This window comes from Bactrocera dorsalis, chromosome 2 (assembly GCF_023373825.1).
Source record: "Bactrocera dorsalis isolate Fly_Bdor chromosome 2, ASM2337382v1, whole genome shotgun sequence".
NCBI classification, from domain to species: domain Eukaryota; kingdom Metazoa; phylum Arthropoda; class Insecta; order Diptera; family Tephritidae; genus Bactrocera; species Bactrocera dorsalis.
In genome coordinates, this window is record NC_064304.1 from 90,090,748 (window position 1) to 90,107,752 (window position 17,005).

The 17,005-nt window shown below is 35.0% G+C and overlaps 3 protein-coding genes across 3 annotated transcripts; all 3 read right to left on the bottom strand.

Moving 5' to 3' along the window:
• Nucleotides 1–11,550: 11,550 nt before the first annotated feature.
• LOC105230311 (phosphate carrier protein, mitochondrial-like) lies at nucleotides 11,551–12,811 on the bottom strand. Its single transcript, XM_049448317.1, has one exon. The coding sequence runs from the start codon at nucleotides 12,704–12,706 to the stop codon at nucleotides 11,612–11,614; it is 1,095 nt and encodes a 364-aa protein (XP_049304274.1). The 5' UTR covers nucleotides 12,707–12,811; the 3' UTR covers nucleotides 11,551–11,611.
• Nucleotides 12,812–13,286: 475 nt separating this feature from the next.
• LOC105230310 (uncharacterized) lies at nucleotides 13,287–14,678 on the bottom strand. The gene is made up of 3 exons (XM_011211011.4): nucleotides 14,233–14,678; nucleotides 14,040–14,162; nucleotides 13,287–13,603 (listed from the first exon to the last, which is right to left on the bottom strand). The coding sequence occupies exons 1-3, from the start codon at nucleotides 14,523–14,525 to the stop codon at nucleotides 13,474–13,476; spliced, it is 546 nt and encodes a 181-aa protein (XP_011209313.2). The 5' UTR covers nucleotides 14,526–14,678; the 3' UTR covers nucleotides 13,287–13,473.
• A 318-nt stretch (nucleotides 14,679–14,996) lies between these two features.
• LOC105230309 (uncharacterized) lies at nucleotides 14,997–15,916 on the bottom strand. Its single transcript, XM_011211010.4, has 3 exons — nucleotides 15,563–15,916; nucleotides 15,373–15,495; nucleotides 14,997–15,314 (listed from the first exon to the last, which is right to left on the bottom strand). The coding sequence occupies exons 1-3, from the start codon at nucleotides 15,766–15,768 to the stop codon at nucleotides 15,179–15,181; spliced, it is 465 nt and encodes a 154-aa protein (XP_011209312.2). The 5' UTR covers nucleotides 15,769–15,916; the 3' UTR covers nucleotides 14,997–15,178.
• Nucleotides 15,917–17,005: the final 1,089 nt, after the last annotated feature.

Sequence of the window (17,005 nt, forward strand, 5' to 3'; positions counted from 1 at the left end):
TGTCACTGAGACTTTTATTAGAAAAATTTTAAGTGAAATCGAAGTTTCAAAAAACCACCCATTATAACGCGTTTGCAACAAAAGCTCTAAAAATGGTGGTATTAGTCGAAAGACACGTCGATTGCTCGAACACCTACACGCATGTGTACATGTCGTATCTCCTGCGCTACCTTAAGTCCAGCAAAAACTTGCGTCCAAACAATTTTGCCATATTTCAGAAATTCGCCAAGCATGAGCAACAGCCACTCAGTGAAATATATTGCGTGTCGCCACTTATAGTCCAGCGCCAGTTGTTCGGGTTAAGTGTGTCACAAACTTGCGCCAAAGCTAACTTTTCAATAGGTGCTTGCTTACTTTTAGGCACGTTTGTATTAGCAGGAAAAACTCATTTGTATGTGTCCCCGGCACGTAGATACTTACGAATAGTTTTTGTGTGTGCGAAAAAGTTATTGCCGTTAAAGTTTATGCCACACAATCGGCCACCTTGCTGCGTATATGTGTACGCATAAACGCACACGTATGAATGTGTGTGTGTGTTGTGTAAACATACTGTAGTCATTTAACCATGGCACACCCAAAACTTTGAACCTAGCTGCCTGAATAGATATTTAGATATACAGTGTGTCTTGTTAAAGTGCTAGATGCATATATGCCATACTCCAGTACATAGTCGCAACATACGAGTTTTATCAAAATCGAAATACTATGGCGAAATGACAGATTAAAGATATGGTAAGCGCAAAATTACAATTGCTTACGTTAGTCTGAGGCTTCAGTCTATGTTTGACCGATATAGTTATTGAACACCTTCCTGAGCCCAGCAAACTAAAGAAATTGTTTCTTTGTGCTACAATAAGCGGCGTGGCGTATAAATAAATCTCAACTTACAGCGATCATGCTGGGTCGCATATAGTGGAAAGTGCTTGTGACGTGCAAAACTTCTGTATGGTTTTCATTAACAGCCGCAATCATAATCTACAATTATCCATACATATTCTAAAATATATTGTAATGATGAAGCAAATATTTACTGAAATATACGAAAATGACGTCCGCTATCATCAACCTGAATATTCTTTGTACTTTCATCGTCTGTTGTTTAAAATTACTATTTACTTCGTGTCAGTGCCACTCGAATGTGCTATGCGATCGCATTTATTATATTGCCATGTGTTTAGGCGAAGTATCTAGCGTATACAGTTTCCAAAACACTTTTGTCGCAAATTAAATTTTTACATGTCACTGAATATTTAGAGGATATTTAATTCATTTCGCTGGCCAACAGCTGCTTCAATGTGATTCACATAGAAATTTGACCCCGCTGTTTTCGATTATTAAATATTTTACCCTCCTATGTATGTAAAACCAGGTAAGCACCAAATATAAGTACACTAATATATAATATATGTCTGCTTGCCACAATTTTCCGACCCAACTAAAATGCTTTAAAGGTCGCTGCGCACACTTTACTATATATATATGACTGTGCAGTACATATGTGTAATTATGAGCGGTCACTATAAGTAATTATGGATGTTCGCAGATGCATGTGTAATTAATTTATAGCATATAATTTATTTGCGCTCAAACATGTCATTGCATTTCTGCTATACACACGTTCAATGCACTTCCTTTACTAATTTTCATTTCATATCTCATTCATTACATTATCACTAATTTCATTATTGTCTAGTACGAACATCATTCCATTCAGATTTCTCTCTTACTGCCCGATATTTATGGTATAGACGCATATTTGTACATGGCGGTTAATCTTTATTTGCTAGCAAGCCATAAAACACATGGAAAACTTTGAAATCGTATTGATCATATTCAATATAAGAGTTGTCACATACCTGCAAAATTATATTGAGTTGCCACAAAGCATGCCATATCCCCATCCAGAAGGAAACGTCGGAGACAATAAAAATATATATGTATGTACATATAAATTATCAACAGAAGGAGTTGAGTCGACTTTGCCATACCCGTCTGTTTATATGCATATACGCGAACTAGTCACTCAATTGTTGAGTTAAAGATCTGAAATTTTGTACACGTTCGCTTCTTTCTAAGAAGCTGCTCGTTTTTCGGAATTGTCAGTATCACACCACTATAGCATATAGTTTCCTTACAAATTGAACGATCGGAATCAAGAATTTGTATGGAAAGACGGCTTATCTTTTCGTCTGTACAAGCGATAACCGGAGTAAAAAATAAGATATATTCTGAAAATTTATGTATGTGTTCCTTTGCAAAAAGGTGAGGACGACTTCGCAGATAGACGTAATCGGTTCCATGACACGCCAACAAAACGCCATTAAATGAAAATTTATAAAATGCCATAAGTAAGCAAGGATAAAACTTTGAGTGAATTGTGCCTCTGAGGGCTGCCATCTTATAACCAAAAATTGTGTAAATCATACCAAAAAAAAAAAAAATCAAGACAACGGCTATCAAATATGTGGATTAAAGTTCAAACTGCGAACATTTTATTGAAAAAATTCGCCAATCTGTGAGATATACCATATGAACTCGAAGAGCACGATAATATGGCTATATGTCTAAAATTAGTTGAAATGGATCAATAATTCTCTTAACACCCATATACCTAATAGAAAGAATGTCGAACTTCCGGTTGACTTTATATCGTATATATCGGCTAATATATGAGTTTTTTTTTAATAAAATTGAGAAAACGTGTTTCGCTCATAGCGGTTTATATTTGTGCCTAATAAAGATAAAATCGGTGGAAGCTTGCCATAGACCTCATGAAATTAACAAACCTTATGCCCCTGAAGATATTTCTCTACGTTTTATACTGGCAAGTTCCAAGAGCATGAAGGCATCTGATACACCTAAACTTAGCTCTTACCTATTGGTTTTTTTAATGTAAATTTATTTCTGTAGCTCTGTGTATGACTAAAATCAATACTGCAAAATCAACAAAGCGATATAATAATGGTAAGCGATCATATAAATCCAATATTTTAAAATCCATATGAAAACTTATTTTCTTCTTTTAATACTTAAAACCCATATTGTGGTCTAGCCAATTGCAAAAGCATTTTATTATATTTTGATTGTTGTTGTATTTTCACTTTTAACACTTCAACAAAATTATGTTATGGCTTCATATGTACATCAAGAGCAATGTAAACAAAAACACTACAACACTTTGCTTATTCCTAGAATACATTTCGCCACAATATGAATTACTGACTCGAGTAGCAAGCTGAAGCAAGCTATAATAAGAAACACAGCAAGAGTGACCACAAAAGTAATAACAAAATAATTGTGTTAACCACAACAGTTTTCATTGTTGACCTTGAAGTGGATGGGCGAAGCCTGGCCGAGTGACCATAAACGCACAAATTACAATACTTTCAGTACGTTAACATAGCATATATCACAACGACAAGAGGCCATAGACAGATTATTCATCACTAAATTCATCACACATATCAGCATGCTCACCAATAACGACGCACAAACAAAACACAAGTCAGTGCTCTGCTTATTTTCAATCATCCCATATGCATATAATTGCTATGCATGGTATGTATGTATGTACAAGTATATGCATATTTGTATACGAAATATGAGAGTGTAATCCAGTGTAACAAATTCTTGTGGTCAGGAAATTATCTTGCTGATTTTGCAAACTCTACGCTTAGATGGACAAAAGCAGCGAATGGACAAGGCAGTAGTTGGAGTAACGAAGGCAATGCATGCCTAAGTATACATATACATATGTATATATAGTATATACAAAGCAAAAACAGCAATGTGTATGTTCGGTAACTAAGTTTGATCAAAGTTTTGGCCTATGGCTACAAAACAATAACAAATTTGAGCTAAAACTTCTAAATTACCTTCAATGCATTAACTTGGATTTGTTCGTATATGCAATCGGTATGTTGTGTCCTCACTGAGTTTGCACTAAATCATCATCTTCTGAAAAAGTAATAAACTTGGAGAAAACCAAAGAAGTAACAAATCAGCAGAGCAGGGCATATATTGCATAAAGTTTGCCATTAAGGATGCGTATGATAACAGTTAAGAGACTATGATTTCCTGAGTAGAAATTGAAGGGAAATATGAGTTAAGCGTCATCTACATATTATATGCCGACATATGAAATTTTTTATTTAAAAACTTTATAATTTCATGTGCAAGTTATTAGAGGTTTCGACTGTTAAATCATGCAGTAACTAAAACCAAATTAAGACTTTAATTTAAAACATATAGTGTTAAACGCTAATATTTTTCTGGTTTTTTAAATATCATAAGTTTTGAAATAATCAAAGACTAATAAAACAGAGGGGAGTTCATGCAAGCCTTGGGCAAAAATATATGAAATAACAACCTAACAAAATTGGATCATTCTTGATACATGTCTCATGAGTATTAAAGCGAAATATGAGTTGATTAATGCTTTTCTCCGAAGAGGATCAGTCCTTTTTTAGTAGAGATGGAAGAACCAGTTTTAAAGTTAAAATGTGAGTGGATATACTACTATGAGCTGAAACACTTTGTGGCAACCTTTAAGTGTACAAAATATGCCAACAGTAAACTTCTACTTTGAGGAAACAGGTTATTCAGTGCTGTAAGTAGTAGGAACACCACAAGAGACTTCAGCCTTATTTCTGGACTTAAGACAGTTCGGCTTATCCTTTCAGCTTTCAAAGTTAAAATTAAAGTAGACATGCTGTGAAACCTTACCTGCAGTCACTTTTTTTTATTTTGAATATACACATTTTTTAACCTTCTGCGGTTAGTTTGATGACAATTAAAAGTTAGATATTTACTATAGATCCTTTATATTTATATAATTTTGATATGTGCATATAATACGTATCTCAATTGTTTATTTTTCGAAAGAAATTTCTTGAATAAACAGGCTTTCCATTCCGAATAAGCATTGTTTGAGCACAATTAAGACACCCTCGCGCTACTCATCCGCACGGCGGCTGAAATATTAAAATATTTTATGCGGCATTTTCTAGCCGACAACAATTGTTTTTATCAAAACTAAAATAAAGCGCAAGAATAGAAATGTTAACCATCAACCTTAATAACAATAGACTAAATACCGAACAATAGTCATGGATATAAGTGGTGGGTCGGAAAAGTGGTTTACCGCCATAAATGGTCAATGTTTCGCCAAAGGCTTTCAGTTTTTTTATGAGTGTAAGTCGTGGTTGAAAAGGCAGCGAAAACTGCAACAAAAGCCAAAAGGTCGGTGTGTACACTAACCTGGCTACATTGCAGCCATGCAAATGGATTGAAAGGGCTATAGATATGCTTGTTTATATTTGAAAAGAATGGGTTTTAGAATAAGAGTATGGAAAAGAAAATGTCTATAAATGTAAAGCAGTAAGTTCTTTTCGCGAAGACGCTGTTCTGGTATATATGTATATACTGTAACCTATCCGGTATTATTAATATTTTTTGGAAAATTACTATACTTACCTTACTATTATAACACGCGAGGAAGGTTTAAGCAGATAACAGTTTTGTTTTTTGAGATTAAACTGAAATATGCTCGAAATCACATTTCTAATCAATTTTATTAAGATAGCATAAAAGTTGACGGACATTTTCCTGAATGAGTCCACTGGGATAACAATAGTCTCTCCATTTAATATATGGAAGCAGGGGGATTTCATGAATCGCTTTCATTTATTTCGCCACCAACATTATAGTCAAGTATAAGTTACCTTAAATTTGGCAAGATTTTACCGGATGTTTTAAATTTCGACATTTTCTTTCACAGCAACGCTACATTTTAAATTATAATAGAGTTTTTATTAAGTCGGAACAAGTTAACAACGATTTGAAGAGCGCTTGAATCAGCAGCATTAACGGCGGAAATGCCATAGCTCGAAAATATAAAACGCTTTTGAAACAGTTTTTCATGAGAAAATTGAAAGCGTTGGCGTCGTCTGCTATTTATCTAATTTTACTGCCACAATGGCCATACACTTATGTGCGAACATACACATTGTATAAAACGACGTACTTATACTCATGTAAATTTGCATACTAGCACACACACATGCACTCATGTAACTTACACAGACAAGAACCTACACCGACTCCCACCAATTGCTCATCTCCCGCCAACAGAGCGTGTAGACTATTGTGAGGCCGTTTGTAGGGCTGTGTGAGTAAGTACTTTATTATACGTGTGCGGCTGGTAAGCTGTCTGCTGAAATCGCAACAACAACCAACTCATTTCTCATTTGCAACGTTTCAGCGTTGTTTTTTGCCGCCTCTCTTATTTATGCATTCTAGTGTTTTCAGTTTTTGGCTGAAAATGGCTGAAAATGGCGAATGATATGCAGAAAATAAGAAATATATGCGATAATAAAAAACAAAGGAATTTTATGGGAATGGTCAAGTGAACTTATGCTGTCTGTCAGACACACCTGTACGGCGTGCAAATTTACTGTCGAAATTGCTGAATCTTGAGTGTTTACTTTTGTATACGCGCATGTGTGAGCGTGTATGTGTGCGCTGAGGCCAACAAGTGTGCTTGTTAACATACCTGTGTAAATGTAGTTTTTATTGCTTAAACATTTCAGCTCATGCGTTCATACATATAAATGTGTATATACCGTGTATATGCAAATTCATTTTCGCGCACGTAAACTCCGAAAACGTAAGAGAAATACAGAACTGTTAAAATACCCATTAGGAATATTAATTTTTTATGTTACTGTCAGGATTTATGAGTGGCAATGTTTGAGTTTAATGCGAGCATAATGCGAAGGAGTTCGTATCCGCCCTGAGAAAGAGGCTAAAAACTCGCTTCATGCTAAATATGCTATCCTGTGGGCGGTACTGATATAAATTTGTAGTATAAATCTCACAGCACTCAGTTGATATACTTGCAAATGCATAGATGGCAATGATTGTAGGTGTTTACCTCCTGTTTGAGATAATAGATCTGTGCACTTGTGCATAAATTTCTGCACTTGTAGAGTAAGCCTCTTTCATGAGAGAGTTCCCTTATGAATTTGTTGTGGATTTGATATGAAAACCGGTAACATAGAGCATTTCGGTGAAAATGGCATTATCACACCAGTGAAACTTATGTTCAAGTGATAGCCGTTGTTAGAAAATAATTTTATAATTTACATGCATACGCATCTTAAATAGATTGGCATAGATTCCCAGCAATATTTCATATATACGAGAATGAAAATGAAAAACTAAAATTGTAATAATGACAACATAAAAATTATGGCTTGCCCTAGCTAAGCAGGTAAAAATATAATTGGCAATATATTCATTCACATAATCTCCTTTCAGACCGATTCTCTTAACTAGCGATATTCAAACTTTTTTTAACTCGTCATCAAATTACGATTTCTGAATGTCTGCAAAGAGGGATCTGTGACGGCGATAGACTTTATTGCGCTTAAACAGCGGCAAACTTTGCCTCGAATTGGTCTAACGGTTTCGTTTGTTGGTCCACACTTATTGCGTCGACAGCTTGTTTCTCTATGGTACGTCATGGATCTATAGTACGAACATCCTTCATTTTTTGAGGATTCTGAGCATGCTAACTAAGATATATTCCGAGCGCAATGGTATCTCTATATTAATCACATTTCATGGCCGTATACAGTAAGTTCGGTATTTCTGCATGAAAAACTTCGAGTTGTTCCAGAATTTAATTTATCCCTGCCATTGTTAAACTGATACACTAGAAAATAATGGTCTGCCTAATATGAATCAATAGTCTAGTTTGCATAGCCCGTTCAACAGCTAGGTGCTGCCTTACCAACTAATGATGAAAATGAAAGAGTTAGCCAACGTGTTGCATGGCACCCAGATTGCGGCCAATCTGCCCTTATATACGTAAGTAGTCGTAACTACATACATACATACATACATACATTTGTAGTAATGCAAGTAGAAGTAATTTTATGGTGCTCTTATTTCGTGCTGCCCGTAGCGTTTCGTTGTTGACTTACTGGCTTCAATGCTTATCCGTGACCCAGCGCCTGCCGTTCACCTGCTATGCGCTAATGTAGCACACATATTCGACCAGTTAGCCGTAAAACACACTGACTATTTGGCGCTCAGCGGGTAAACAGTTGATTGTTATTGTAGAATGGCGTGCTATCAAGCATAAACGTAAGTGTGTGAGTATTTGTAAAAGCGTGTTTCATATGAGATTTTGCTTATGTGGGATAAATGGACTTGTAGAAACTTGTTATAACTGCAACGTAAATTTAAAAGAGAAAACAAAATTGAAGCGTTTGCCTTTAATTGGACTGAAAATTATTAATATATGATAGTAAATTAACCATGAATATCTCTAAAAGCTACAGCGATTTCAGTATTCTTGAAATCATTCACAATACTTATAAAGCATATTCGACTAGAAAAAGTCTCTATAATCTTCTTCAGATATTTTGATTATAACATATATTGGAAAATTTTAAAATTAGATCGTTCTTAGGCCAATATTTGAGTCGCCTATCCATTAGTTGAAGTTCTATAAACAAAGAACTCGGACTTAAATGTCATAAGTACGCCGAATATCGCAATAATACTTGCCAGAATGAAGCCCTTAATGATTTTGAACTACAAAACTATTGTGGCTGGGATAAGAGTAGGTTGAGAAAAGTCTGAAGGAAACTGGTGTTCATAATAAGCTTTAACTTACTCATACGAATACGAGAAAAAATCATTAAAACAGTTGAGTATTTAGGGGAAGCCTGCTTTAGAAGCTTCAATAAATCGATTTTTTTTTTGCTTAAATCTCGATTTTTCTTAATTGGCGGGCAGGACAGAAAAAACTAAGCATCGTAGGGAATTGTGGTAAAGTTTGCTGTCTTTTGCATTAAATTATTTTCTATTTAAACTAAAAGAACTAAGAAAAGTCAAGCTTGAACATTTTTTAAACAACATAAAGTAAAATATTTTTGCTCAAAAACCACTTTTTTTCAATTTTCTTTTTAATTTTACACTTTTTTTGTATTGTTTTAGTATAACTAGAAGATAAATTATTAAAAGAATCTCTTTGAATTTTTTGTTTCTGATAGAAATTGCGACCTGCATCCTGCCCGCCGTCCGACAAATGCACATGCGATATGCATCGGGCAATTGCTTCCTAAAGGCAGAATATCAAAGATTTCGTTTCCAAGAAATTTGTGAATGATGCCCAAATATATAACTATAAACCCTAGGAATTTCGCTTTCATCAATTATTTCTTTCGCTCCCAAAAAAATCCTCAAAAAAATCGTTTTTTTAAAGCCTCTAAAGCAGGTTCCCCACTTAAGGCGCCAATTCAGCAAAAAATCATATTGTTATAATAGATATACATACATATGTAGATATATTTATAATTTAATTAGAGAAATGTCTAGTACTGTTTTGTTGGTGTACAGGAAATTTTCAACATTTCCAAGTACATATGTATGTATGTACATGCCCGTATATGGTCAGTATGTCTGACATTGACATCCTCTGCGAATGACTGATATGCGTTTATTGGCCTTGTGGCGTTACTATCAGAAGTATCTCTCATTCCATAGCTTTCCACCCACCGCGTCGTCCTGTACACATGCACATGTTTTCATGTTAGCCTTGGATAACAACCCAGCCAACTAAAAATCCATGCAACTCTGCTTATATGAGTATGCGCAAACTTATATACCCTTACTGACTATATAGATATGGGTGATGTGCCACTTTGTAACGCTCATATATCTTCTTATTGTTTTGATTTATGCATTTTAATGGAAAACAAGCACCGCAATTGACCGTCAAGCAATCGAATGAAATCTTTACTTTGTTTACATACAAATCCATGTATACATATGTATTATATCTACATATATAAGTATATAAAAAACATGAGGCTGAGGTGCAAACAGGGTCTTTAAGGACTTAAACCGGCAAAACGATAAAAAATATCGGTAAATTTACTTATAGAATTGGAATCTTAAGCAAATAACTTGTGAAAATTCTCAGCTAGGAGTACAAATTAGCTATGAGCTATGCTTAAAAATGCTAAAAAATCAAAATCGCTATATTTGGAGTGCGAAGGATCTTGAAGATTCATCCAGTTACCGTCGTAAATGAAAATATTTTAAAATTTTTTGTTTCTCCAAGCCTATAACAATCGTCTATAAGCTAAGATGATAAAACAAGCCAACGGACCGTCAACATTTTGCTTCCTTGGGACTAAGTTTCAATAAATGAATTCCATTAAGAAAGATATGCTGGGAAACTTGTACTAAATTGCATCAAGAGGAAGGTTTCCGTACACTGCAGCGCTTGAATTCTTGCTCGTGCATTAAATATTGCAAAATAACCAAAGCAATAAAGTCAGAATATTATTTTTTGTTTTACTTTATTAAATAAAATGTCCAAAGCTTTAAATAACACCCTATATTTTCGAAGGTGGTGGAGGCAGTTGCAGCGTATCACTCAGTTAAAATCAAAAGTCCTTCAAAGTACATATTAGCTTCTGTCCAGTCTTCAATTTGAAGCCATGAAGTGCACATGCCACTTAGTGTACAGTCGAGAGATGAATGCAATTTTCAAGCACATACATACTATATAGCAAAGTATACATAAACACATACATACATATATACATGCATGCACTGAAGAGTGGGCATGATTTCCTGTGTTAGCTATGCACATATATATTTCATGCATGGATATTACAGTTTCTGTACTCTGTCCTTTTTTATTGTACTCTTCGGCAACTGATCTGCCGTTGTGCATATCGAAAGAGTCTAATGGTTTCAAGCTATTCCTGGAAGCTTTCAATCAATGCAATGCCATCTGGTTATAAACAGAATTGGTTTGAAAATTATAGCTTTTACTTTTCTTTTTGTTTTTAGAAAATTGCTTTACCAAACTACTAGAGGCAATTGAAACCAGACTGGAGCATGTCAAGTGCGATTAAAAATTCAGTTCATGAAGCTTTTGGGCGCTAATAATTGCTTTTGAATGTGCGGAGCCTGTTGGAAGTCGTACACAAAAACAACGAGAGCTTTCTCAACTATTGTATTCTATTCTTCGTTTGAGAAGATGATGACAGCCTTGCAATTAGATTGCATTAATTTTGAAGTCTCAAAAGGTTTTCATCATGATTGAGTGTTCCTAGCCTAAGCTAATGAATGAATTAATGCCAGTTTTGAAACATTAAGGTGACGACAATACCTTCATATTGAATTTTGATTAAACTTTGTCAATGCGATTTAGGATTTATGGACTTAAAAATTTCTTATAACGTTAACTTGGAGCCATTAACTAGTTCTGAAGAAGAATATATCCGCCAAATACGCACAGAATTTTTTACAAAATGTTTATTAATTTTTTGGGCTATGAGAACCATGCGCTATGCTGACAGAGTGTTCTGCATATAAGATGTATGACATACTGCTTATATAATTATATTTCTGAATATTAAGATCTTAATTTTCTTAACGTTTTTTCCTATAGTACCGTTCGTAAAAATTTTATAACTTCTGAAGTTGTTCCTGATATAATAATAAACCTTCTTTTTCGTCATTTAATAAACATTATAATATATTTAAAATTAAATAGAACAGACAAGACATATAAACATGTTTATTTCTTTTCACCTGCTGCCATTTTAGCTTTTAACGAAGCCGGCATCTCTGGCGGCGGCGGACGCGGTATACGTAGTGCCACTTTAACGCCATCATAAATGAACCACTGCAGCGCGGTCAAAGTGCCAATCATGATTATACGCGGCACCAAGCCACCCCACATTCCCACAAAACCCAGCGATTTCGCCACATCCAAGGCCGAAGCACCCTTAGCTTGATTCAGTTTTGAGACGACCACATCGGCGGGGTGTGAAACTATAGCACAGAACACACCAGCAATATAGCCCGCAGCAAAAGTGACCACTAACTGTTCGCCCTTGGTGCACTCGGCACGCGGCTTTGGCACAACGTACTTATAAAGCAGCTCCAGTGTTAGTTCGAAGCAAGCAAACTTCATCATTGTATATGGTATTTGACGCATCCAGAGCGGTACAAGTCCCTTGTAGAAAGCTGTAATACCCTCATCCGCCACCATTTTCGGTATAGCCTCACGCATTGTTTTGGCAAAACCTTGTGTCGTTTGCATTTTTACTTTAACTGCCTCCATGGGCGACAAGGCGATATCGGCGAAAAATTCAGCCGAAGCCGAGGCAACCAAATAGATATACGTGCGATATAGGTAAGCATTTTCATCGCCTAACAGCTTGGAATAGTATACTTTGAAAACTTCATAGAATCCAAATTTGAAGGTACCCTGCGCTGAGTAGCCGAAGAATGTGGGCGCCCAACCTCTGGCCAAGCCACGTACACCTTCCTCCTTGACGGTTAACTTAAGACCATGTATCAGATTTTTGTATTTGGCCTTATCGACTTGCAAGCGACACTTCACCAAATCCAAGGGCGTTACCAATGTGTGTGTGGAACCGCACGATATAAGGCCACCAATCATGCATAATTGGAAATACTTGAGACTGCCGAACTCGCAGGACTCTTCACCGGGTGCAACCGCAGCGACCATCAAGTGACGATGAGGTAAAAATGGCACACGCAAAGGTGGGTCCAGTTGCGTTTCTTCTTTTGCTTGGCATTTTACCGATTTCACCGGCGAACTAAGTAAAATGTGTGACGCGGAATCAAATAAAGCTGACAGCATGCCGACTTACTTTTTTCCCCGTAATTTTATTTATTTGAAGCGGTTGTAAGTGACTTGGCGTTTGAAGAAAATAAGCACTGATGAATGAAAGTTTTTAAACTTCATATCTGATTTCTGTAAAATTCGTTTAAATGATCTACAATGTTTATTATTTTATATTTCGTATGGGAATACAACTCTGTATGAAATGACGTGGTGTATATTATACTTGTATATTCTAATTGAAAATTTTTTTTTGCGGAATGTTGGCAAGTTAACACTCCCTGAAAGGGAAAATTAAATCCTGTAGTCCTGACTGTTCTTCAAAAATTTCAAAAATACTTGAAAATAATTTTTCATATCGTTTGAGAACAAAACTGCAGTCTTATTAGACACACAACCACCTATTCTCAATTTCGGCTCATTTAAAGAGCCTACTGAGGTATGGTCGCCAATAGAAATAACGTAGCTATGGCCAAATAGTCATTATTTTACCTAACGACGGCCTTTGAGTTCATCAATCCTAAATAAGATTGATTTTAGTACCTAATCTAAACTAACTCATAGATCAATGCAGCGTTCAAACTGACTTCCACCAAAAATAAATAAAACTTTAGCTTTGGTTTATATTTTGTTTGTTTTCTCTTTTCTTTTGTTTTATTCTGAGAACATCGTTGATTTGTTTTAGAACTAAAACTGTACTCTTGATCCAAAATTTAGGGTTTTCGGTACTTATCGAACCATTTCTTAGTGCTTTTAGCTGTGGGCGAGCATGGCTTTCGTAAATATTATCTTTGTGCCATTAACTGATTCAGGCGACTTCTTTGCTTTCTAGTGAGACAATCGAATAGTCGCCTGGATCTAAACAATTCGCGACGATTATGTAATGGCGGCCACAGGGACGTATAGCTGAGGTGCCTAAAGTTAATAAAAGATTTAGATAAAATATAAATCAAATATACTTTATAATTTATATAAATTTAAGTATGACAAGGCAAGGTAGTATACTCTTTTTATTAAGTAAAAGCAGTGTAAAGACCGTGGGTCACAAAGGTGAAAACATAAGCTTGTCATAAGTACATACATTATTTTTAATTTCAATAATTTATATTAGTAGAGATATAATTAAAAACCTTTAAATAAAAAAACTATAAGATCCTTGTGTAATCTGAGAAATTAAGTAGCGTCTGGAAAGCAATAGGTGTCGTTCACATAGGATTTTGATGTACTGTCTGATATGGGAAACAGATCAGAAACGGGATTAAAAAAAGCGACTGAATGTTCAAGCGTTTAGAGCTTTTAACTGAGGCGCAATTTGACAGTTTCTTTAACCACAAAACTAAAAATTACTTACCTTTGCAAACTTACTACCTCATAGGCGGTCGGTTGAGCCTCAAGTAATAATGAAATTTCACGTTGAAATTGTTTTTCGTATTTGCTTATTAATTCTCTATAATTCATCAGGCTGTTAAATTTACTAAAATACAAAATGAGAGATTATGTCTATAAATATGTTTATTTGCTATAATGTTCAGATTGTGGCTAACGTGAAGAACTCCTTTGTAAAACTAGGATCGCGGCTGGGCAAGTCTTTGGCATCTGCCTCTTCATAATTACGTGGCTCGTCCATATTTATGTCGTCCATCAGTTGTTGAACTACTTCTGCTGGTTTTCTTCCGGGAGCTTCGGAAGTTGTGACAATTGAAGTCAAGTAAATGCTACTTGCTCTTGGTACAACATCGTCATCCGCAGCTTGATACGATATGCGTGGACTCTCATCGTCTAAGGCTACACTCAAAACGGTTCTTCTACGCCCCGAAAGAGTGGAACGAAGCGACATTTGCAGTGATTTTGCTGATCCGAAAGCGCGTTACAAGCCAAACAAACAATTTTCAATATAAAAGTAAAAAAATAAAATATAAAAATATAAAAAAATATTATTAAAATATTATTGTAAAGAACGCGATAAGTGATCGACACATTTATAAAAGTAAATGTGATTTGACTACTTTGACAATGAAGTAGTAAATAACACATGAACCCAGTGTACAGGCAGTTCTACAAATAATGGTGAATCAGAGTGTTTTTACTTCTATTAAACAAGTTAAATGTAACAATGTAGTATAAGCAAATTTTTGAAAGAGAAATTAGTGCCAGTGCTTGACATTCGGACTTTATTTACCGGACATAAATTTGTACAAAAAATGTTGAGATTCAGGCCTGTACGAGGAAAATATTTGTTCACTTTTTTGAATTTCAGATTTAAGGACAAGGAAACTGAATCCAGTTTCTAGTTTGCCTTTAAGAAAAATTAATTAAAAGCTTATTTTATAAAACACACATACAAATATAATATTTATTGACTAGATGATCCATCGGTCAACCTAACAAATAGTGAGGTTATTACATATATAGATTTATAAATCTGTTAAGCAATTTCTGTATAAATATATATGAAATTGTTGTTGTAAGCCGCTTTAAGCGCAACCTTGGCTATTGAAAATTGGTAGCAATAATCTGATTTAAACGTCGGCGTTGTTCGGATCGCAGTCGGAAGTAGTAGCGTTGTGTGTGGATAAGTTCAGCACGATTGTGCAGTGGCGGCCACAAAGTGGTAATGCATAAATGGCTATAAAGAATACATAAAATCAATATGAATAAAACTTTATAAGTGTCATCATAGGCACCGATTGAAACGCGCCGCTTCGTAGGCCGTGTTCAGGTTATTCATTAACAGACTGATTTCACGTTGAAATTGCTCCTCATACTCCTTTTTAGTCTTATGATAGCGATCCCGACACTTGAAGTGACTTCGGAAGATGTGAAAAAAAATGTAATAATATTTTCATTAAAATTCAAGATTTTTGGTATTCTCACTAAGGCACTGTAAATTTCCTATAGCTCGGATGCCGACTATCATCGCGCCAGTCTTCTTTCTTCTTGCGATCCTTGCAAATTTCTTCATACAACAATTCAAGTTCACGTCGTGAGAATGGCACATTTTCGTCATCACCAGCCGGTGGTATTACTGAGCGTTTTATTTGTGAAGATTTGATCTCAACAGGTGCAGTTGATTCTGTCATTTGTACAATTTTTATTATTTTTTAAAGTTACTATGTTTCTTGTATTATTTTATAGTTTTATTTCATATTTTTATGATTATTAAATATTTGATTATTTTTTTTTTGCTGATGTCGTTTTACAACTCAATTGTTCGATGTTTTTGATTGACTCAATATGCAAGACTGCTGAGTTTTTTTTTTTTTTTATTCAGCAGCGTTGCGGGTGGCTACATACATAACACCGGTCAACACGATTTTTGGGTCTGACATCTACATGTTAAATTTGAGTTTCTCCTATGACAAAAATAGGGGGAAAATTTTTTTTTTCCGGTTAAAGTTTGCTTTCGTAGAAATTAGAGCAATTTTTCGATTTTTAAGCATGAAATGACTGATTTTTATATAATATTTTTTCTACAATTTCACTATAGATTATAATTAGAAAACTTTTTTTTAGATACAAGAGTCGTTTTTATTCAAGATGTGTGATAAACAATAATATATATGTAAAATAACAAGAAATTATTGTCTAAAAGTGAATATTTTTTGTATTTCTTTTATGCTCATATGAGTATATACTTAATATACTTATCGATGTAGATCAGCCCAAAGCAAACTTTAAGAGCTAAAAATTAATATTTAAGTGTTTTTCAATGTCTAGAATCAGAATCCAAGCATGAGAACAGAAACCCGTAAAAAAATTTTGTTTTTGTTGACCGGTGTAATTGATTGAATATTAACGATTTTCCATTTACCTTTTGAGGGCAAATAAGTATTCCTTCGTCTCCATTTATTTGAAGGCATTGTAATAGGGTCCTTATCGTATGTTATAGCCAAGAATTGAATTCTGTAATAAAGAGAGGTCCAGTTTCGACCACTATTTGCAGCATTTGTCAACAACACTGCCGAATATTATCTTCAGTAATTTATTTACTTATATGCATATATGCGTATATGCATAGACAAGCGACCCCACATAACCCCACAAAAATAGTCCAGCGGTATTGAATCACTTCATCTTGAAGGTCACACTACAGGTTGATGACGCGATATAATGTGCCCAGTGTTTTAATAAAAACAAGTGCTTGTTTTAATAAATTTATTGTTTCTTTGGCTGTACAGTATGTAGCGCATTTGGTTGGACCCAACTCCACATATCCATATCAATATCCTCCAGTTCAGTCGCCAAAAAGTTACACATGGCTCTATAGACTTCCCCATGATGATATGGTACATATGGAACCATGATTCCCTCTGACCA

What these genes read in the sequence shown, in the direction of transcription:
- LOC105230310 (XM_011211011.4), bottom strand. Translation starts at nt 14,525, where the DNA reads ATGTCGCTTCGTTCCACTCTTTCGGGGCGTAGAAGAACCGTTTTGAGT. An exon ending in TTTACAAAGGAGTTCTTCAC is followed by an intron (nt 14,163 to 14,232) that starts GTTAGCCACAAT and finishes TTTGTATTTTAG; the next exon opens with TAAATTTAACAGCCTGATGA. An exon ending in GAGGTAGTAAGTTTGCAAAG is followed by an intron (nt 13,604 to 14,039) that starts GTAAGTAATTTT and finishes TATTAACTTTAG; the next exon opens with GCACCTCAGCTATACGTCCC.
- LOC105230309 (XM_011211010.4), bottom strand. Translation starts at nt 15,768, where the DNA reads ATGACAGAATCAACTGCACCTGTTGAGATCAAATCTTCACAAATAAAA. An exon ending in AGGAAATTTACAGTGCCTTA is followed by an intron (nt 15,496 to 15,562) that starts GTGAGAATACCA and finishes CATCTTCCGAAG; the next exon opens with TCACTTCAAGTGTCGGGATC. An exon ending in GAAGCGGCGCGTTTCAATCG is followed by an intron (nt 15,315 to 15,372) that starts GTGCCTATGATG and finishes TATTCTTTATAG; the next exon opens with CCATTTATGCATTACCACTT.
- LOC105230311 (XM_049448317.1), bottom strand. Translation starts at nt 12,706, where the DNA reads ATGCTGTCAGCTTTATTTGATTCCGCGTCACACATTTTACTTAGTTCG.